The sequence below is a fragment of the Falco biarmicus genome, chromosome 8 (genome assembly GCF_023638135.1).
Source record: "Falco biarmicus isolate bFalBia1 chromosome 8, bFalBia1.pri, whole genome shotgun sequence".
Classification (NCBI taxonomy): Eukaryota; Metazoa; Chordata; class Aves; order Falconiformes; family Falconidae; genus Falco; species Falco biarmicus.
In genome coordinates, this window is record NC_079295.1 from 6,532,663 (window position 1) to 6,555,684 (window position 23,022).

The following is a 23,022-nucleotide window of genomic DNA, read 5'->3' on the forward strand; positions in this document are numbered from 1 at the left end:
CCTCAATTACTTCCATGTGAAATATTATGACAAATTTATCAGTTATCTCTGTGTAGCATTACTGCGAAAGTACCAGGATTTGAAGAGTCCTCTCAACAAATCTTCTGAGAGCACAAGAGCAGTATCTGGATTTTTACTGACACCACATCAGCAGCATATAGCCATGCAGGACACAAAGCTTGCTATAAGCAGCTTATTGATCAATTTTAGGATTTGGAAGACTCTTCAGTTATTAAAAGCAATGGTAAACAGTTTTAATACAGGCCAAAAATTTGCTCTACTACCTCAGGAAGAGATGAACTAACATCCAGAACGTTACCGTACCAACCCTCTCGGCATGTTTCTACTACTTGGAGACACTGGCCCAACAGTGATCTGAGGGGGAAAGAGCTGAGCAGTCTTGTTTAATTAGAATTAAATCAGACATGAAATATCACTTACAAAAATCTTCTTCTCCATATCTTGCTCATCATCGACAGAGTAGGTACTTTCAGAGAACTTTGGAGGTTTTCCAACTACTCTGACTGCTGCTTCCTCACTACCACTTTCATACAGGTTAGAACAGCCCAGCAATACAGAATTATCTTCTCGTGTGGATGGCCTGGTCTGCATCATTTCGAAATCCACGCTTTCAACTTCTGAAAAGGGTGTCAGATGCAGCTCTGCTTGAAGTTCCATGCTTATATCTTGCTTTCTCACAATCTCAGGTGAGCCCCACATATCTGCCACCAAATCCTGGAAGTCTTTCAAAGTGTCTTTGCCCATGTTCAAATTGTGTTTTGGAGAATCAGAAGTTTGATGAATTTCCAATATTTGCTGGCAATGCTTTTTTAAATCTTGCTCCTCTTCAGAGCTGTTGATCACATCCAACTCCTGAGTCAAGATATTTTCTTGTGATTGCTTCATCTGAGGTTTTGGATTTATACTGTGAGTCGTCAATTCAAACATAACTTCATCTTTTTCCTATGAAGAAATAACACGTATTAATCGTTTAATGGAATTTAAATATGATTTTACAAACTGGAAAGTATGCATTTAAAAAGACAGTCTCAAGTTTAGTAGTCATATCTGTTATAATTCCCAGGTTTTACATAAAATGATCTGATACTTCAGTACATTTTGTATGCCAGCTAACCGTGCTTTTTAAACAAGCATATCATCAATAGCAAAAACTAAATAAAAATTCTTACAATAAGGAAATTATTTCTGCAGAGCTGACTTTTATATCCATACGGAAAAAAAGGGTATTCCTTGTAGCTCTGGAGATAATCTTCCCACTTTCAAATAAATACAAATCAAAACCTGTTGCTTTCCTAAGTGGACAAATCTGAGCTATCTTAAGTCTTAATTCCTGACCTAGTGCACCAGGAAAAAGTGGTTAAGAAGTCTAGAGACGGTTCCTACGCCTGCCATTTCAATACAGGAGACACTGTCAACCATCTGCTTCTAGTCACTGCAGGGAAGAGCAACATGGATTCACGTTTCCCATCACGTAAGACACAGCAACCATACATACCAACATGCTATATTCTAAATATTGGTATGGCCATACTTGTACCTTTTAGCACCCTGTTCCCACAAGGGTACTCCACCCATTTATTTTTCATTTTTCAAAGCATCAGACTACTAACTTCGGTCTCTGTTGATCAGCAGCACTACAGATCATTTCTCCAATCCTTGACTCCACAAACACAGACACACTAGGTCAGACCAAAGTGTTTCTAATCAACCCCCACCCCCACCAGAGGCCGACAGGGCAACACAGCACGTGGACAGACACTACACACGCCCATCTTCCTCAGTTCTTGTGATCCCGGCACAGAACTAGCTATTTTCCAGCCTTGAGGGCTTGGGTATCTAACGGCCACAGAACCTTTCCAGCATGGTCACTGACCAGGCCAAGGCTACACTTCCACCTTCAAACTACACAGACATCTGAATAGTGTCAACACTGTGCTGTGGAGTACGCAGATACATCCTTGCCTACTTTGCTACAGGGACTCTCAGTTATATAGAAGGGATGACCAGAGAGCTTTCTTCTCTTCCCAAGGCCTCTTGAAGTTACTGCTGTTCTTGTATCACCTTAATGCTCTTTTCAAAAAAGCAGGTGTCACAGACACCATGGGAAGGCTGCTGTTGCAGAGGTCCCACTGCTTCCATCAGAAGTCAAGTTCCTGTCTTTTAGCCTCCAAACCCTTTACTTACTCCATCTAGAAGCTGACATCCCAATGGAACACCTCTGAACTGCATCACTACATAGGCGAGTAAAATGCCTTTATTGACATCATTCTTAGGACCTCAGGATACAATGTGGTAGGGCTTGCCGTCACCAAGCAACGAAGACACCCTGCGGCCAGGGCCCAACTCACTGTAATTCCAGGGCTTACTGGTATCACTAACAGAGAAATTCCTAAGGGAAAAGCACACAGAGGTGTGTGCTCATGGCAGAGGCTGTGCCTCTTTGCAGTGCCTCTTCTGTGGCAGAAAAGCATTCACTGAGCATGCCAAGCTGCCCCTTCTCTTCCAATGCCCCCACAACTTTGGCAGAAGGTCTGGCTGCCTTGTTCCCTTCCAGATTTTCATCTTCAGTGCCCCAGGCACTGAATCCTCTCAAAGCCCTCTCCCAAGATGGCCTACCCACTGCTTTAAGAGAGGTCCATTTTCCCTCCTTGCTGCCTTTTTTTTTTTTTTTTTTTTTTTTTTTTATATCTTCCTTCCCTCTCTTCTCTGTTCCCTTCAAATCAGGAATTTTTGGGTCCCTGGTTCTGTGGTTCCCTCTCCGTTTTACCACCATCATCCTGAGGAAGTTTTAGCAGGACTAGAACAATATTTCTGCAAAGGAACCTTTGCCCTGTCCTTGCAAACTCGTACCTCCCCAAGGTTGCCTGCCCAGCTTCCTGTGATCCAAGATCTGCACGTCCCAGGCCACATGTGCAGTCAACATATTTGTTTGATGGTTTTTCCTTGATTTTGCCTTAAATCACTTAACCTGAGGCGTTTTAAGATACAATTACTGTTTTGACTGCTTAGATTCCATGCCTAAGAGTCTAAACGATGCACTGTTTGAAAAGGTATTTCAGTTTAAACCTGCCACTATGCAAGTTCCATTTCACCCTCCATACCTCTTACATTGTAAGATACAATGAATAATTGTTCTCTCTCCTCATTTTAGATCATCCCCTTAACGCTTTTGTGTTAATCATCCAATTAGCTGATGAGCCCTACCGTGTTTTAAGCCCAGCGCTAGCTGCGGGTACTTTGCATTTTCAGCTGCTCCTCCAACTTTCATTTTAATACATTTCCTAATTTTTACATCATTCTCACTTTTGAACCCAAGAATAACTGTAGGGGGTTTCTTTGCTCCTCTAAGAAAGCTGCGTTCGGTTTTGCTCACTATTATACAAAGGCTCTTCAATGTTAATGATTTGAAACAACTCTCATTCACTATTCAGAGTTAAGTAAAGAGCTGCTTAATCTCATGTGGGTTTTCTGTCTGGGTACTCCAAGCAGCAGTCATTTCTTTTCCTCTGAAGATGTTCTGTATAACAGCATTTAGCTAATCCACACCAGAACAACAGAAGTACCCAAATTTTGTTATTTCTCCTGTTCTCCAGCTCTCAGACTCATGCTATTTTGCTCATATAGTTGATACTCTAAACCAAATATTGTACTGTTCCTTATACTGGGATGAGCAAGATCCATAGGAAAAGGCCTATTGTGATGAATGCATGAAGACACAGCAGTTTACTTACTTCGACTCAACGTATTCTCCAACTTTGATGATCAATATCCCTCCTCAGCCTACTTTGAAATTTTAGCAGTTAATAATGACTTTTCAAGTAGAAATTTAGATTCTGAATTGTTTAAGTACATGTATATATGTCAGTATGTGTACTTCCATGTTTAAATCATTTAACTGTCCCCAGAATTCCAGCATACCTTTATATCCTTCAGAATTTCACCAGTTCTGTCTTCACTGAACCCTAACTCCTCTTTTGCTGAACCTAATTCAGAATTAAGCTCTTTAGGAGACGCCATCTTTACCATTAAATTATTTTCATTCTGTGAAGCATTCATAGCTTTTAACTCTCCCTGCATTGCATTCAAAGAAAAAAAATATTTTTTACATGAGCCATTTCCATATTCATATAGATAGTATGTTTTTCCATACATTCTTAATTTGTATCTACAGTAATTATGATTTTAAAGTTGTGCAGGCACCTCACACTGTATATGTATTTTACACGACAAACAGCATAAATAATGCAGTTGGCTGGAACTCACACAGCATATTCTGGTAATGTAAGCTTGTAATAAATAGCCATTACTAAACTGAGATTAAGCAGCTGTACTCTTCTTCTGGACAAGAGAAAGACAGTGTTGCTGCATGTGATTTCCACCCGATACCTGACCGTCACGAGTTACCACTACTAGCAATCGGCTTTTACAATTTGAAAGAGACCTGTAGTGACTGACAAAAAAAACCAGCCAGCAAAACTGGTACATAGTGTATTTGGTTATGGCAGTTACTTTCTGTTCTTTAACAGGGATCTAACGATCATGGTCCAGTAGATCACTAGACAGGCTTACAGAAGAGACAAGTGTTAATAAGAGTGCTTATATGAAAAAAGTTTCTGAGCGCATAGGAAAGGAGAAGTTCGGCGTCAGACTTATGTGGACTTTGGGGGTTCCGACTGGCAGTACGACCAGGGTATAAAAATCCAAGGCGGTTGGCTTATCCTGTACTACCTGCCTCTTCTTCGTGGGAAGGGAAAATGGATTTTCAGCACTAGATGTAGGAATGGTTGTTTGTGGACAGAATTATTGGGTTTCCCAGTTAGGTAAAATAACTGAGCTTTAATATAGGTACCGCTAACGTTAAAAACCTACTTACAGAGTTACCATGATGTTACAGAATGTTTCGTATTACTTTGCCATTTCGCTTCATAGCCCGGCAATCACAACAGGATGCAGTCCCCTGTTCTAAAACACAGTCAGTAATAATGGTGGGTTTTCCTTAGACTTTTGCCTGTTATCTTTAAGCTACACTAATTGTATTTAGGAAGTATCTCATTTAAATTGTACTTGAATGCCATCTCTCCTTATTTAAAGAAATAATAGGATAATTACTATGTTAAATGACTTATATTTATTTTTTAACCCATAATGAAGGCTGTAACTACGCAAAACATGATTGTTACTGGTCTTCCTAGGCATCTATCTCTAACCACTGCTGGAGGAACTACAGAGACAGACACTTCAACTGACCCACCACAGCTGTTTTTAGGCCACATTATTCATCTTCACCCTTTCTTACAGCACTGAAAAAGATAACATAGAGGGCTTTACATGACACATAGAATTAGATTATTTAAAAAACCAATAGCGTTAAAAAAAAAAATAAAAATCACCAGTTTATCAGTAGGGGAAGCCAGTACTGCAAATGACTGATTAGTGTTTGCTTCCAGTTCTTCCAATTCCTCCATTCCTTCTTTAAGGTCTACGCCTTTTCTTTTTCTCTGGCAGGACATCTTGAGAAGGTTAGTCTCTTCACGATCACATTGCTCCTTTGACTTGTACAATTCCAACTGTGAAATAAGTTCACCTCTTTCCAACCGTAAGGCTTCAAGCTCTTTCACATATGCCTCGATTTGATTTTTCAGTTTTTCAGTGCTACCTTGCAGTTCATGGATTTCTCTCTGATAACCTACTTCTTTCTGATTCAGTGCTTGCACCTGGAAATCGAGTCTAGAAACTTCCAGTTGAACATTATAAACATCTTGAGCCTGGCTCACATCTCTCTTTTCCAACTCAGTTTGAAGATCTGCTGCCTTTTTTGTTAAGTACTTCAATTCAGTTGTGTCAGCTTCTCTTTGATCTGCCATTGTCTTCATTTGCATATCTTTCTCTAGAATATTTGCTTCCCTTTCTCTCACAGTATCTTCAAGTTCTTGAATGCGGGAAGAAGTCGCCCTTGCTTCAGCCTCTCTCTGAGCAAAACGAGTTTGGAAAAGACTGTGGTCTTCCTGAAGTGTATTGTACTGTATTCTCAGAGAGGTTAGCTCTGCAACATGCTGCTCTGATGACTCTCGTAGGTTTTGGCATTTTTTCTCCAAAATGTCTACTTCCATTTTGAACTGCAACTCCTTTTCCTCCAGTTGCTGCTGCAGAGCTTCTCTAGCAGCTGAGACAAGCTCTAATTCCTCTTGAAGTTCCTTCAATTTGGAAAGTAGCAATGCACTTCTTCTGTTTGGATCAGTATCACCCTGACAATCTACCAGTCCCTTCTTCAACTCATTCTGAAGGTTTTCCACTGGCTTTCCAAATGCAGGTTGATAGAAATCCTCCTGGGTGTCACTAACTTCATGACATACTGGTCCAAATTGTGCCAGCTCTTTCTGAAGCTTCTCAATTACGCCATGGAGTTGCTCTACCTCTTCATCTCTGTCCTTATGCAGCCTTTCTTGGTCACCACGAAGGTGCTCAACAAGGGATCGGAGCTCTTCAATTTCAGACTTTTGGTCTTCCACAATCTGAGCAAAAGAATAAGGTCTCAATATTACTCTATGTAGGCACAATTACTATTGCACAGTTTAAATACTGTTCTTCCTCTGAATCATGCAGGCATTAAATCACACGTTTAACAGCAAGAAGAACTGCATACTACAGCTGACAGCTACTCAGAACACTCTCTATTTTCCTAATAGAATGGTCAAATGATTTCATTTACAACAACATTCTGTACAACCTGCTTGCCCCAAAAAAATCAAGCAATGAACATACAGTAAATACTCTCTTACTTTATTCTCCTGAATATTCTCTAGCTCCTGCTGGAGTCTCTTCATCTGCTCATTCAAATGATCGATTTCTTGATTCTTTTCTTTAAGCAGTGCTTGTGGGAATGACAAAGCTGAGGGATCACTAATACTCAGGTCCTGATTTTGCTTCACATTAAGTTTTTTTAGATCCTCCTGATCAGAAAAAACAGCACTCTCATTAAAAAAGGACTTACTTTCTCTCCCAGCCTTACGGCAGAACAGAACTAAGAGCTTTAAACATTCTCCTCCTTACAGTAAAGTTAAAGAACTCAAGAACACAACTACAGCTATTTTGTTTGGGTTTGTACCACTGGATTAGATTGCCACAATGTTTCTCAACTGTCAAGGTAAGAGATGAACACTCTAGTTGCCAGACTGACAACTAATCTGTTTTCTAACCTGCAATATTTGCTATGGGTGTAGAGGTCAGGAATGCACACAAAACTGTGTGCTGTTTACTGACTGACAACAGTGTAGTTCATGATCTGCCAGGGCCAGAAAAAAGCTAAGCTTTTTATTTAAATCAAATGACTGTAGAAGACAATGCCATAAGCATGAATCTAGAGTACTGGGGTGTTTTTGTTCTACAATGTGCAGCATTAGCCTTGTCAAGGGAATATTGCATTACTGTTACAAGAGAAACAAACAAAGTATCTGTTTATAAAATCAGGAGATGAAGATCACAACTCGCAAGAAAGGAGGTCTGAAGTTTTAGCTGGTGCACACTACCGCTAAGAAAACCTACCTTCAAGTGTGCATTCTCTAACTGAAGCTGGCTGATGCTGGAAGTGCTAAGGTTTTTTTGCATCTCTAACTGCAAGTTCAGCTGCAATATCTCCTCGTTTTTACTGATCAAATTATCTTTATATTGTTCTAGTTGGTCTAACAAGCTTGCAATCTAAAAAAAGAAAATGCATAGTTGTTTCAATTAAGTCCTCTTATTTAAGCAGAAAAGATTAAACTTCAGTCATCAGCTTATTTATTGAGAACAAGTAACTTCAGCAAATTCTATGATTTAAACTCTCTCTAGTCAATTTGCATTAATGAAATACTTGAGACATAAAAGGAGAGTGAGAAACTAGTGTTCCAGTTCCTCAGCTGCAAAACCAAAGTACTGCAAAGGTGGTTTTCCATGTTGTGTTAAAACAAAATAAAAATCTAACTGCTCGTAAAAGATATGTTAATCTTGTTCTGAACAATCAAGGCTTGACTGATATCTCCTATTGTTATGTCAAATTACATGTTAGCATTTGATGTCTAGTGTAATCACAAGCAGTTAACATAATTACCATTCTCCTCCTCCTAGAAGACAGAAATTAGCCCTGCAGTCCTAATCCCAGTAACACAGCAATCAAAAATAGTTTCTGGGCATTGACTCCTTCAACCTGTGAAACAGTCAATAACTACACATTTCTCCGCTTGTAGCCATTTGAAAGCTTGACAGCAAAGAGCTATTTGGAAACACCGTGATCTTGTCACCCTCAGGTTTTATCATCTCTTGCCTTAATGAGTAGCAAGGTATAGTGGTTTTGAGAATGAAAAAGGCTTAGTGGCTCCTAAAGTCAGCCTTCATAAGAGACATGGAAGTTCCATCTGTAAGAAATTAGGTTTTATTATCTTAGTGCTCTTAAAACAATGTTGTACAATTAACTGGAGGTTCACCCATGTTTTTCTTCTTTGCACATGCTGAACTGTATGTTTATGTATTACAGATACTATAATAATTATGTAATATTAATCAACATACAGCAGGGGGGTGGGGGGGTGTATGTATCCATGCATGTAAACCCAATAAATGTTCTAAATGTGACCAGTTACACTGTGTTTCAGCTTAACTTGGCACAAAAAATCACCCCAACATTCTCTGGCTCACAAAATAGGAAAGGTCAGCTGACACCATTATGGGTAATTGTCCTTTCTGTTCTTAAAGGAATTACCACTTGCTCTCAAAGTCAAACAAAACTGTATCTACCTTACGTTCCACTTCAGCTTTGGAAGGAAAGGAAAATCAGTTTATAACAGATATTGATCAACCAGTCTCAAAGTCGATGTGAATCAACCAAAGACAGTTTCCAGTGGGAGGGAAGAGGGACAGACAGGGGGATAACAAAACAGAACAAAGGAAGAAAATGCAATGTTAGTTTACACAAAAGCACAGAGATTACTGGGTAAGAAAGCACATTTCCTATAACATTAGTTACTGGGGTTTTGAATGACTTAATTGCAGAAACATTTTGTGCAAATTTGTAGCTGGGAATTTAAGTGACTCCAAAGCCTACAGAACTCCACCAAAACTCTTACCTCTCTCTCTTTCATCTGAAGTTCTTCTTGCTCTGCCTGTAACTGCTCCTTCAGCACTGGGGCAGAACTGCCATCTGCTGGTACTCTGTGCCTTGCTTCATCCAATTTAGACTGTAGGGCCGAGATCTGAATCAAGTTATTGTACTGTTGCTGTTGCAATGCCTCTTTATCCTGCAAAATATTTTTGATTTTTATGTTAGAATTAATTGTCGTCAATATACCAACCTGAATGAAACAATCCTACCGAAATCCTTCATCATCGTGAGATTTCATATTCAGTAACAGTATCTTCTCAGGAACTTCCAGAGAAGCAAAAGAGCAGCTCTGATCCATGCAACTATGACAACTGTCAAAAAGTGGTCTCTATAGTAAGCAGGCTTATAGTTTGTAAAACCAGAGCTCATTTAAAACTGTGGCTGTGATACCTGCCATTAATACAACAATTAACTCACCACAAGGTGCCAGAGAGTCTCAAAAACCACTAACAGAGTCACTGATATCCCCCATGAAGACAGTCTGCATAATGCCACTCCCATTTAAATAAGTATTTTAAAATTACTTGTTTTAATTCAGTTTCCACTTTCTTCATTTTTTGCAGCTGTTGTTCCATGCAGCGTACAGTCTTTGAGGCTTCAGTACCGCTGTGCTCCAGTTCTTGTATCCGTGCCACCAGGTTTTCTATCTCTTTATCACGAGCTGTTATTTCTTCATGGTTTTGCTCCTTTTCTAATAACAGCTTATTGTAATCATCCATCTTCTCTTTTATTTCTGCTTGCAAAGATTCTACCTGTACAGAAGTCACGTTATACATATATTCAGGCAACAAAACAAACTTCCCATTGGAAGCAAGAGTAATTCCATGGCAAAGCAGGTAGAGTTCTACTATGGACTAAACTAGTGCTAAAATCCCAGGTGAAAGTAAAACGAAATCTGGACAGAAAGGATGAAAAAGTAACTTTCTGAATTCTTGTTTTTCACATGCAGCAGCTCTTAAATACACATTTGATTACTCTTGATATTTGCAGTATTCTCACTAATAAGTATTGGATGAAGGCACACTCGCAAGGCCCAGCAGTCATCAAAAGGGACCTTGTGGTGTGTAGGGTTTTGGGGTTTGTTTGCTTAAGATTAAAAAAATCCCAAGATTACACAAATTACTGCTAATAGCATATGAGGTATTTCTGTAACCTCAGAACCCTCTTCTGCTACTTCAAGGAATTTCAGTTTGAAGGAAGGTAACAAGAATTAAATTATAAATATGCAACATTAACATATTAAATGTCTGCAAATCAGAGAGATTCGCAGTAGTCAACATAGAACAGGTACTTGTTTTCCTAACATTGCTTAAATATGAAAAGGATAACAATTCTGCGTTTGAGCTTGCTCAGATCCAATCATGCACAAAGCTGCAGGAAAACCGTCACTCATTCATCCCAGTAATTAAAGTGAAGGCAAGGCTAGGCGCTTAACTGAGGCAGGAGAGAACAGAGTGTGACAGACTGACTACATCAGAAGGCATAAAGTCATTAAGCACATTGAAAGCAAGCTCAGATAGGAAAGCAACTGGAACCTTTCTAAAGAAGAAATAATTTAGTCAATACCGATGAGCAAGGAAAATGAGATTTTACAAAATAAATGCTTTGCTCCCCGGTAAGTGTCTGAATTTATGCAAATTCCACTTCAGTATTATAAAATAAAAAGTCTTTTTATTAATATAGACTTTATATCTTCAAAGTATTGTACAGCTATTACTAGACAGTTTTTCTGATTTAGTAAAATACAGAATAGTTAATGTGGTGAAATTAATAAGCATGGAGAGTGTCACAGACTAGTTAAGAAAATCAAAATTGATTTAACATTAAATTTTCAACTGCTTACAGGCACATATACATTTCCTTAATTCTGTACTTATCTTACTCCTTTCTTATCTCATCAGCAATTAATTGTTTAAGCATAACACAGGCCTTAGAGTAAATCCTCTCAGTACAGAAAAATCTTTTAGAAGTTCAACACTTTCTAATGCTATAAAATTTTGGCATCAGAATCCCAGAAACTGTAACACTATATACATGAAAAGCATGGGGTTTTTTAACACCACATTGCTAGAAAGCTGGTGCTGCAGTCCTGTAGCTAAGAAAACACTTTCACAACCTTCAACCGTTGTGGCATACTCTCAAGATAGTAGCTCCCAGTACCAGTCAGCACTCTTTTCACAAAATAAACCCACTCTCATATACCTTGAGCCTAGAGTACAGCAGAAAGAACAGCTATGAACTTCACCTAACTCCTACGTGCAGAAATTAGAAGTTCACCTGAACTGACTTGTCTCAGAGTTTAACAGTTACCAATGTTACAGCTGCATTAAACAACTGTACAAGAACTGTCTAAATACTGACATTTTATTTTGGCACAGATTGCATGCATATCTCACCCTACCCAGAAATGTCACTTGATTAGTTACCTTCCTTGTGTGCCTTTCTCCTATTAAGTTTTAATCCTTTCAGAGAGGGGCTGCAAAGTTACAGCAGTAATCTTAACGTTTTCAGATATTCCTCTTTACTAAGCCACAAGCTCACTAGTAACTGTCAACCACCTAACATCTCGGATAAAAAGCACTTTGACATATTTTGAGTAACCTGACATACATCCTTTATGATCCTGTATGCCCAAGACTGCCACAGAGGTGTACCTTCTGGGTACAAACAGATCTTCAACAAGTCACGTGGCCTTCAAAACAAAAAGCTTTGCCACAGTGTAACACATAGGCTACGTGTATGATGTACTCAGAAAACCTTAATGTCTGATAATGGTATTCATACAAATGAGAAGCCGAGACAGATGCAGAATGATATGTAATCACTCTACTTCTTAAGAAGCCTAATGAAGTCCTATCAGAGGTTACAGAGGGCAAGGTGCCCACCAGCATGCAAAATTCACGCTATCAAAGATTCAGTTGTTCCTACCAGACCATGTACCTCTGTGTTAGAGAAGCCAACTTCATAAACTGTACATAAATGAAGAGATGAAAATGACATTAAGTAGTACAAATACTGAAGTTCCATTAAGAGCAGGGCCACAAACAAAAGCTGGAGGCTAAGGCACAGTGTATCTTCCTACTTCCATTATCTCTGTTTCATACTCCAAACCTGAACTTTTCCTTTCATGCCAAAAAACTTTTTTTACAGTAAGTAATGCCTGTAACACACCTGAACAATCAGACAGTAGAATGAAACACTTATGTACAGGGAATTAAATGTAAAGCAGTTCTTCACTCCCTGCAAGAATTCTGCCACCCTAAAACATGTATCCTTATCTTCAAGCAAGTTCAAGCAGTCTTGACATACCAAGAACAAGAAAAAAGCCAAAGCAGATCTAATTAATAGAAGGGATTGAAAGGAAAAGGAAAGAAAACAGAGATGTTCATGCTGTTTTCCATACCTGTAGAATCAATTCATAGTTCTGTATAATGTTCATGGAGGGGGGGGGGAACCACAAAAATAAAAAACCAATAGTTAATATTTGAAACCAAGCATCAAGCAAATGAACATGTGAAAAAAAGGACTGACTTACAAACTTAAATAGGACAAGGCATGCAGACAAAGAACATTTTTTGTATTATAACGGCTAGAACTGGAAAAAACAAACACATTTACAACCCAGAAATCATCCCTCAGGTGTGCTCTGTAGAGCGGAGTGCCTGTATTGTTGTCCTCCTCGACGAATTTAAACCAGACTCGTAGGCTGTGAAACTTCTTTGTAATGCACATACACTATTTCTTATGGAGATGGAAAAGAAATATTCTAAGTTCACTCCCACTGCCTAAATGTAGTCTAGTCAGCTAGGGGAAAAACTGCAATCTGAGTGACAACAGAAGAAAAAAAAAAATAAAAAAAAAAGGGGAGGGGGGGGGGGGGGGAAGTGTCTCTCAAGAGCCAGTCCCCCAAGACAATACAGGTTTTCATATTTAATTGTAGTAAATGAACTCCTTTGGCCGTTAAGTTTGATTTTACTCACCCTATATTCTCTGGGCTCTCCTGAAGTCTGTGATTTTGCTGAAAGTTTTAATTGTTCTTCCAGTTTCTGAATTTCCTGCTGAAAATCATCACGTTCATGTTCCCTTTCAATAGCTTGCTCCTATAAACCCAATGAAAGATAATGAAAATCTTCTTTAAGAAACTTTGCATTTCATTAAAGTATTGAGTACAAGAAAAACTTGGGTTTTGTTTTTTGTGGTGAAGAAACTATGATCACTTAAAAATAATTAAGATCTTTTAGTAGTCCTGAAAGCATAGTTAAAATTACAGGGAAAGAAAGAAAACACAACACCTTTTTGACTCCAATGTACATACAAACTATAATTAGCAATTAATAGAAAGGAAAAAATATCCTGTAATACTACAGAAAGGGAATTTAAAAACTTTTTTTTTTTCTTTTACAACACTGAAATATCAAGGTCTTAATTTCAAACAAAACAGACCATACCCCATTATAGGAATCATCTTTCACATCTCAGTCACAAACTAGGAGGGATATTTATCACCTCAAAAACCATGGAAATGTGGTACCAAGCTTACTTACATCCATGAATTGCCGCTGGTTTTTGAGCTGTTTTTCAAGAACTTGAATCTGCTGCTTTAATTCAGCAACCTCCAATAACTGCGTAGCCAGGTCTTGGTTACTATGCAGCTGTTCTTCCAGTTCCACCTCCAAAACTTTCATTTGAGAGCGTAAGTTGGAATGGTCCTTTTCTGCCTGACACTGAAGCTCTAACTTCTCCTTTGCTAAAAATTCTACTTCCTTGAGTAGACCTGAATAAGAACACAAAAATAACAACTAAGTTGTCAGTGCAGGGTACAAAAATCAAATAGAGGTTGAGATTAAATTCAGGTACTTTGGAATAGCATCAAAACCAAAGGAAAAAAAAAAGTCTCCTGAGATGGCCTCTTAAGAGACACAAAAGCAAGTCTGATACTTGACTGCCCATTGTGTCTCTGAAAGCCATCTCTGATAAGACTACTGTAGAACGTAGTCAAGGAGGACATGAGCATCTGTTCTCCACCCCCAAAGTGAATCCTGGATGGAGATATTCTGGGCACATAGAAAGCTTTCACCTTCACCCCTGGAGACCTCACAATTCCAGACAGCCTCATCTCACTTGACCAGGAGTTCTTCAAATTCCCTCCCTAGATCCCTGCCCTCTCAACCCTGGTTCCACACTCTTCCTGTCCCAGAGGCTCTTTCCAAACCACACCAGATCTTCAATCCTCCAAGTTCATTCCATTCCAAATGTGCTCCATCCCTAGTTTAAGCCCCACACCCCACTGTTAGCCACCTAATCTCTCATACCCGTCCTTCCAACTGCCCCATCCTTCACTATTCTATCCTAGATCTTTGCCACCCCTTCCATCCCAAATTCCCATCCTACTTCAAATCTCCTCCTAATCAAGCCATCCGACACAGAATTCTCCATTTCTCCAAACTACCATGATGAGATTCTTCCTTAGCCCTCCAACATCCAGTCTCACATCAGCCTCTCAATTACTCCTCGTGCCACAATGAATACTGCTGCTGACGCCTACTACGTTGAGTTAGCAGCCAGTGCAGCTTTTCAGCGGCCACTGGTGCCCAGCCCTACCCTAAAGCTAGCTGCTATGAGAAAGCAAAGTTAATATTTATCTCTGAATCTGAGTGGGGATTAAAACCCAGAGAAAAATCACGCTTACAGAGAATGACTCTAGTTCTGAGGCTACAAAGGGAACACACACCTGGGGAAAAGATGGCACATATCTGCCATATACAGACTGAAAAAGAAATACCACAAATACGAAAACATGCATAGCTCAAGATTATTTAAGTTATCAAGAGCTAATTTATACTTACAAACTGCAATTTCAATCAGTTGGATGCACCGAATACACCGTTTAGGAGACCCACACAGAGACTCTACTGTGAGTGCACTCAGAGCAAAGCTATTTTAACGTGGATAAAGCCAAGTAACCTGAACATGAAAACAGAAATCTGGCTATTTAGTATTTAAAGCAAGGTCCTACAAGAGCTCATTATTTTATTTTTCAAATGTCCCATTATTCATCTTAAATGTTTTCAGTCATAGAGAAAAAGGTAAGAGGCTATGATTCCAACAAGGACCTTAACTGGTCATCCAGCCCAGTTCCCAGAACGGGACAATTCCCTTTTCCAAGCATGATCAACAAAATCCACATGATTTCTGACCTAACACCATTTTAAGCTGCTGTTACAAACCTTCAAAAACAAAAGGTGACGCCACAGCCTCCTTACAACATCTTTTCTAGTGCTCCACTATCTACAGGTATTTAATTACTTTTCTAGACACTTTAAAATATGCCAATAACACAAACATTTCTATGTTCATGCTTAAGAGAATAAGCATCACAAGCTTAGAATGATGCAACAGCATTTACAGTAGGCATTGAGGAAAACGTCACCACAGCAAAGATCGCTAAACAGAACGTACAGGGACTAGGAAGTCTCTGTCTCTGGAAATTAAAGAGGCTGGACAAAGAGAAATAAGTAGATTCTCTTTTGAGACAAAGATATGGACAAAACAAGCTCTCGAGGACTACAGCAAGCCTGTGATTCCATGGGTTAGTCACCCTGGTCTCTTACTGCAGCAGCTAGGCTTCCCCTACATTAAGGCAATATTAAAATACACAAGATAAAACTACGAGGTTAATGGAGCAAAAGAAAACTTAGCCGATATGGAATAGTACCAGAATCTTTAGCCATATACTAGGCACCCATGGTAGCTTTTGAAACCAACTGAAATGAACACAAAATTGCTTATTGGGCACTTGTATGTTACGCATCACGAAGAATTCATGTACATTGTCAATATGAGAGCACGACACACACCAGCTGAAGGAAAAAACCATTTTGTTTCATAGTCACACTAGACAACATGTTAAAAGCCTTCCCCTCCCTTACACACAGGTACACTGGCACCAGGCTTCTCTTGCCATTTTAAGTTTGCAAATAGTAAATACAAATCACAGGATTAATAGAGGACTTTGAAGAACTTGCTGGAGATCTACACACAGACTACAGTATCTCAAAAAGCTCTAGTTCTCGTAGTACTTTCTACCTTTGAGTAGACATCTACATTTCAACTACATTGTACCCCAGGCACTAATCTTGCAAACTAAACAGTTACCAAGACCGCTCTCTCAGATGCCTACATAATAACAGCTGTGCAATCTCTGTGCCACATCCTAGCACTGTGCTAAATAATCACATACACAAAGCTTCAAGTTTCCTCATCAAGTGCTCACTGAGTCACGGATGTCACTGAGGTTCTGGCAGAATGGTCCGTGAAGAGCCTCCCACGAAGGAATTTCTCTCACAACCCACCTGGAGCTGTAATAGCCAACTGCCAGCCTGAGGTGCAACGCAGCAAGTTATCCGAGGCTGAAACACAGCCCAGAAGAAAGCCAGCACCAGCCTGACTTCTGATAGGAGACCGACCCCCAGCCGTAGCTGCACCACAGAGGATCTCTTTTACCAAGCACTGTGTTTTGGCAGGCAGGAGGTGGGAATAAAATAACGTTCTGGTCGCTTACACACGGTATGCAGAGAAGGGCAGGTATAGCGTGTACAGATCAACGTGCACCCATGGGAAGGGCACACGTGTAGAGTGGCCCTCTGTGAAAAGAGCCGACTTTTGTGAAAACAAGCACAGAAATTTTTCCTTCTATATCCTAAGAAACATGGTCATTAACAAGTTGAAGGCTGCTTTTTAAGCTTCAAAAGGAACACTATTCTTTTCTGACGAACAAAATACCAATTAGCTAAAACTAAACTAAAGCGTCACCTCCTCAGACAGAAACGTAAGTTAATGAAAAAAAGCAATTAGGCTAACAGATTTTACATAGAATTGAAAATGTTTCATGGAAAGCAGGTATCAAATTTCGGCAAATTCAAATAAGTGTAAGTTTGCTTGAACAATGATTTTTTTTTTTTAAAGCACATGTTCCCCAAGTGTATAAATATCATTTCAAGCAACATTAATAGAACATCAATCACAGGTTTGTTTCTTTGTAGGGACAAGCCTGCTATTTTATTAATGCTAACTGAGATCATGCAATTCCACTTCAGTAAAGCCCCAGCACACTCCTCCCCACTCCCAAAACCATCATTAGCAAATGCCAAGCTCCATTCTAAGTGCATTTTATTAGCAAGGCCATTCTACTCACATTAGTGCTCCACATCAAAAAGGGGAGGAAGCATCAGCTTTTCAAGGAAGAAGCCATGTCAATCAACTCCAAACAATATGACTTCTATTTATTATATTTTCCACATACTACAAACAACTCCAAGCCAGAGGAAGAGTACTACTGATGGCTGGGATGGGAGAAAGGGGATGAATTTCAGGGCTTAGCACTTGCAGCAAATGCAAACTGTTCAAGTTCTAATGAGCTGCTGGCAAGAGCGGGCCTGCAGCTACTGGGAGAACGCCAATCCTCAAATGCACTCCAACCAGCTAGGTTAGACATTCCCTCTCACTGAGCCAGCAGCACCAAATTTCAGGACAGTGAGGTGGTTACCAAAAGTACGATAAATAAAAATAGTGTTTGAGGGAGATCTGAATGGACAGAAGGAATAAAGACATAGTAATGGACAAGACAACTCAGTACAGCTTTTTAACTCTAACAGGAATTTACCTAGACAATTCTTTTTTTATTCACCTGAGGGACTTTGTTTACCCACCTCACACCCTCTAGGGGAAAAGAAAAAGTCTAGAAACAAGAGGCAGTGAATATGCAAGAGAACACATTTACAAATATAGATGTGCATACAAATAAAATTAATCTAAAAACATGAAGGAATTATATTTTGAGTACATAATCATCATCACGGCAGCTATGAATTTATCACATCTAAATGTTAGCTACTCAGGAGTTAACTATGCTTTGGTTTAGGAGGGGTAAGAATGTCTCTTTCAATTTGGCATTTCAAACTTTCAACTTCAGCATCAGACAGTATAAAATTATACTGATTCTTCTTGCTTGTTTTTGGCTTTGTCTTTCTTCCCATAACAGGCCTTCCTTACCATTCTGCTCTCTTCTTTTTTCTCATCTACCTATCCGTTCAATTGCATTTCTCTAGTCTCCCTTAGACTTCCTTCAGTTCCTGGTGTATGTTTTTTAGCTCACCCTTTCACATCATTTCAAATATTTTTCCCCCCTTTAAATTAATTTAATAATTTTGCAGCCCACTGCGTAGCATTAGAAGTTCAAAGCTACAACCTACTCCATCCTCTCAAAAGGAAAATGAAGTTGGCAAACATCAAGATAATGGCACAAAGCACTTTAAGCCTAATGACAGCAAAACTTTTTTTCCCTTAAATACTTTGATCAGCAAATTGAATGTTCTTAGTTTTAGTTGTTTTCTGATGCATCACAGAAGTCATAACTTTTTTTTGCCAGGATATTCATAATCCCAGTAATTTGTTTGGCCTATTTATGAAGTACTATTCCTCTTTGTTAAAATAAAATTAAAACTACCATTTCATTCACTCAGTGTTATAGCAACACAAACCAGAAAAAAACCACACATCATTACAAACCTGAACCTTCTTTTTGTGCTACATTAGCAATAGGTGTTCCTAGAAATCAAAACACACAGACATGTACAAAACAAGAACGGGACATTGTGTCCATTCCATCTTCTAAATCACTAAAAATTCATATATAATACAGATAGTTCCTACCTTTCATTTGGCAAAAATGCATTTCATCTGTATTATCACTCAAAGCTCCTGATGACATGTGTTGATCCATGCCTGTAATTGGACTGGAACTACTACAGAAATGGTTTTACATTATAACCATACACGTTTGTTGCAACATTCTTGGCTAGTCATTTATGCATTTTCTAAGACAATCAATATTCTCTTTTTGCAATTTTCCCCATAGACAGATAGAATAATTACTGCCTCAGACCCCACTTTTATTTCCTGGCAGGAGACTCAAGACAGGATACAGTCCAGCAGGACTCACTGGCACAGACTTACAGACTCTCTAATCTGTCATACATTTCCACGACACACAGATGTACTTGTGTTCAACAATATCACAGAATGATTTTGTGTTTCCTGTGGGACATTGCTCAATGACATAATCACTGTTGTAAAGCAAGCACAACATGCATTTAGTTTCAGTTACAGCCCCCAGATCTGTTTATGTTCTCCTGTCTCTCCCCTGAGGGAGAGAGGTCTTCACCCACCTCCTCTTCCTCTACTTACTGGGGCAAATGAGTGTGGGCTCTGTAAGCCAGCACAATCTGCAAGAGACCACTAACCAATTTTCTGTTAAGGCAATAGGAAGTTATTATTAAGATGCCATTATGAGAGGTCAGAGACAGACACAACTTAACACTAACAAATGCATACTATACTTTTTAATAGGGCCAGTAGCGATAGGACAAGGGGTAATGGCTTTAAACTAAAGAGAGTAGATTCAGACTAGGTATAAGGAAGGCATTTGTTATGATGAGGGTGGTGAGACACTAGCACAGGTCGCACAGAGAAGTGGTAGACGCCCCATCCCTGGAAACATTCAAGGTCAGGTTGGACGGGCTCTGACCAACCTGATCTAGTTGCTGGTGAAAGGGCTGGAAGGCATGTGGTATGAGGAACATCTGAGGACTCTGGATTTGTCTAGTTTGGAGCAAAGGAGGCTGAGGAGCTACCTCACTGCTCTCCACAGCTGCCTGAGGAGGGGACACAGAGAGGGAGACGCTGGTTTCTTTTGCATGGTATCTGGTGATAGGACATGTGGGAATGGTTCACAGCTGCACCAGGGGAGATTCAGACTGGACATTAGGAAGGATTCTTTACTGAGAGGGCAGTGAAAACCTAGAAGAGGTTTCCTAGAGAGGTGGTCAATGCCCCAAGCCTGTCAGTGTTTAAGAGACATTTGGACAACGCCCTTAATAACGTGCTTTAACTTCAGGACTGACCAAGAGTTGTCAGGCAGCTAGAGTAGACAATTGTTGTAGCTCCTTTCCAACTGAAAATACTGTATTCTGTTCCACTTGAAAATGTCCCTGCTCACTGCAGGAGGGTTGGACTAGGTGACCTTTAAAGGTTCCTTCCAACCCAAACCATTCTACGATTCTACGTAGAACATAAGCATTTTGATTGCACTGTATTTGAAAGGCCCAGTGCAGAGCCAAAAGGAAGAACATGGAAGGATGGTGGTCCACAAGAGCAGGACAGTGGTAGCGTCAAGATTCAGAAGAGAGGTGAAGAGCAGCAAGGTGAAGAGAAGATGAGATGGGGTAGAGAAGAGAGGCAGGCAAGAGTTACAGAGGAATGATACAGTAGGGCTGAAAGGCAGGAGTCTACAACAGAGGCTCCTGAGAAGAGGACAGATAATTGCAACGTACAGACAGTGTCCAGTCAGACACATCCCTCCTGTAACACTTAGGTCTATACCCTGAAACCTAGATTCTTTACATTCCTCTACTACTGACAATGGAGAAATTCACTAGAAAATTCTTTCCTGCCGTCTTCATTTCTGACCTAAGCATGCACTATGTACAACTACCTGTCACATAGTCTGCTCAGGCAGTAAAGGAAACGTAGTTGAAGGTGGCACTGTGGTGACATAGCTGAGGGCACTGTAAAGTTGGCATTAGCAGAAATGGAAAGGCAGTAATCCCAAATGATAAAATTTCTACTCAAGACAATACAGCGAAATTCACTTACAGAAGTACTACAACGTCATAAAGGCTGCAAATTCAAGAAGTTAAAGCTATATAATGCTATTTAAATGATTCACAGATTCATTAGTAAGAACCAGCATAACCTAATCTAGAGTTCCTGTGTAGTGCAAGTCACATAACATCTCTGAATTTTCTTTTGTGAATGCAAGAAGTATCTTACATGTAAGCCAGCTATATTACTGCGATTCTTCGGGATCTTAATTAAATCACTGCTGTCACTGCTAAAATGCATGCTCCTTCATTTGCAGTGTGAGTTATCACAGCACCAACTTCCACTCACTGAGTGTTACTAGACTCCATCCAGGATGTTGAAGTTCCCCACACCCTGTAATATCCCTCCCTACCCGCTCCCCATCTCCCCTGTTCCCTACAGGAGCTCCTTGTAGCTAACTTACATCATAGTCACATACTCTGTGGGGCTGAGGGAGTGATGGTGTGAAGGAAGGAGTTGTGTAGATTTCTTATTTCGATCTACTTATCCGAGTTTGATTTGGTATTTCAGTGGCTGGCTGTGCCTAGCAGTGAGTCACCCTTCACATAAAAGATACGGGCCTCACTTTATCTTCTCCAACACTATTTCATTCAGCTTTTTCAACCCATATACTTTCCTTTAAAAACCTAAACAGACTTTGAGCTTGATCATTAAAATCTTCCCACGGTCACCCTTACTGATCACGTGCATGTGTTTTGACAGAACAAGGCTGGGGAGCAGGGGAAAAGCTTATGTATGAAACAAAGTATACTTCATCAGCACAATTTTTTCATAATACAAATTATCTCCCAGGAGTATTTCATTTCTTCCATCATTATTAAGCTATCTCCTTAGTCCTGGAAGCAGTGGAAAGCCTTGAAGCTCCAACTCTTCTCTGACTGTAGCATCAAATAACCAGCATTTCACTTATTAATTAGGTGTTAATTATCTGTTGCAACTAACTACCTGTAGTTAATACAAGCTTCATTTTCTGAGACACTTGCCATTAAGACTAAAACAATAGGTTTCACTAACAGGGCTACTGCCAAAGCAAAGAACCAGCTGCTTTATTTTATTTTCTGCTTTTAAAGGAAGACCCTGCTAACCTCTGTATCAGACTGAGTCATAAAACTAAGTCTCACTAAGTCATAAAACCACAGACTGATACATTACAGAAATGCTGCAGTGTTCCCTGACTGGAGACAATTTTGTCTTCCATTAACAGCATCACATCCACTCCTCACCAATAATTGCTTGCTCCTGGGTTAGCTCCTGGAAGCGTTCACGCATATTCTCCAGCTCCACAACAAGGCGACGTTCAGATTCTTCTTTCAGATTCAATGCCTCTTCCAGTGCAGCTTTTTCTGCAACATAGCCTTCAATAATGCCTAAAATCCCAAGTCAGAATGCAAATAAAGCAACAGAGAAACTCACCTGTTGGAAAAAAGCAGCTTGAAAACATGAGTAAACAATTTTTTGTAAACAGTGGAAGACAATATAGAAAGGAAGCAGCGCAAGGTGACTTAAATTTGCACTGTAGCTAGGCTTTTGGAAGTATTTGAAGGAATAAAATGTACCAGTTAATGTATTCCAACAGATGTTACGAGGCTGCCATGTCACAAAATGTCTCCAAACATGTAGAATATATATGGGGATTGGTAAGCCTTGATGACCTGGGATCACCTCACAACACAGGACAGCCTGACACATCCTCCGCTGGGGGCAGAGGTTCAAAGAAACAGATTCTCCAGAAAGTAAGGTCAAATTTAGATTCAGAGCACAAGAAATCCAGGAAAGATTCATAGAAAGGAAGGAAACAGGATTTTGGAAAGACTAAATAAGCCTAAAGGAGTACAACTGAAGAGGAATGGAAAGCAGATGCCATGATTAGGGAGAGAAGCTCAGCTTGAAGGACATGGAAACTCTCAAAGATTCTCCTACATAAAGATGAGGACCTCAAATAGTGATCATCACAAGGGGGAAGCAGACTGATGATATGCAGTCTGTGGCAGCGCTGAGATCAACAGCCTCAGCCTTTCTGTCTCTTCTAACAGAATCTCTTTATGGCTGCACTACCATCAAACATTGCTCTTGTTCATGTGGAACCCTTCCAAGGTCAGACAGGTGGGCTGATTTACACTGGGAGTATATTTTCTTTTCAATAATCC

At 39.7% G+C, this 23,022-nt stretch overlaps 1 protein-coding gene across 15 annotated transcripts in view; it reads right to left on the reverse strand.

Moving 5' to 3' along the window:
* The window catches only part of PCNT (pericentrin), a 91,693-nt gene that overhangs the window by 25,588 nt on the left and 43,083 nt on the right, over positions 1 to 23,022 (reverse strand). For 8 of the 15 annotated variants that reach the window (XM_056348180.1, XM_056348171.1, XM_056348169.1 and 5 more), the window contains 11 exons: positions 22,099 to 22,242; positions 13,699 to 13,928; positions 13,135 to 13,254; positions 12,558 to 12,578; positions 9,679 to 9,906; positions 9,120 to 9,290; positions 7,564 to 7,716; positions 6,801 to 6,971; positions 5,412 to 6,533; positions 3,940 to 4,092; positions 442 to 963 (listed from right to left, as the gene is read on the reverse strand). In XM_056348180.1, coding sequence (XP_056204155.1) covers positions 442 to 963; positions 3,940 to 4,092; positions 5,412 to 6,533; positions 6,801 to 6,971; positions 7,564 to 7,716; positions 9,120 to 9,290; positions 9,679 to 9,906; positions 12,558 to 12,578; positions 13,135 to 13,254; positions 13,699 to 13,928; positions 22,099 to 22,242 — 3,035 coding nt within the window. The remainder of the gene's footprint in view (positions 1 to 441; positions 964 to 3,939; positions 4,093 to 5,411; positions 6,534 to 6,800; positions 6,972 to 7,563; positions 7,717 to 9,119; positions 9,291 to 9,678; positions 9,907 to 12,557; positions 12,579 to 13,134; positions 13,255 to 13,698; positions 13,929 to 22,098; positions 22,243 to 23,022) is intronic. The other 7 variants (XM_056348181.1, XM_056348170.1, XM_056348174.1 and 4 more) reach the window with 5 other exon arrangements.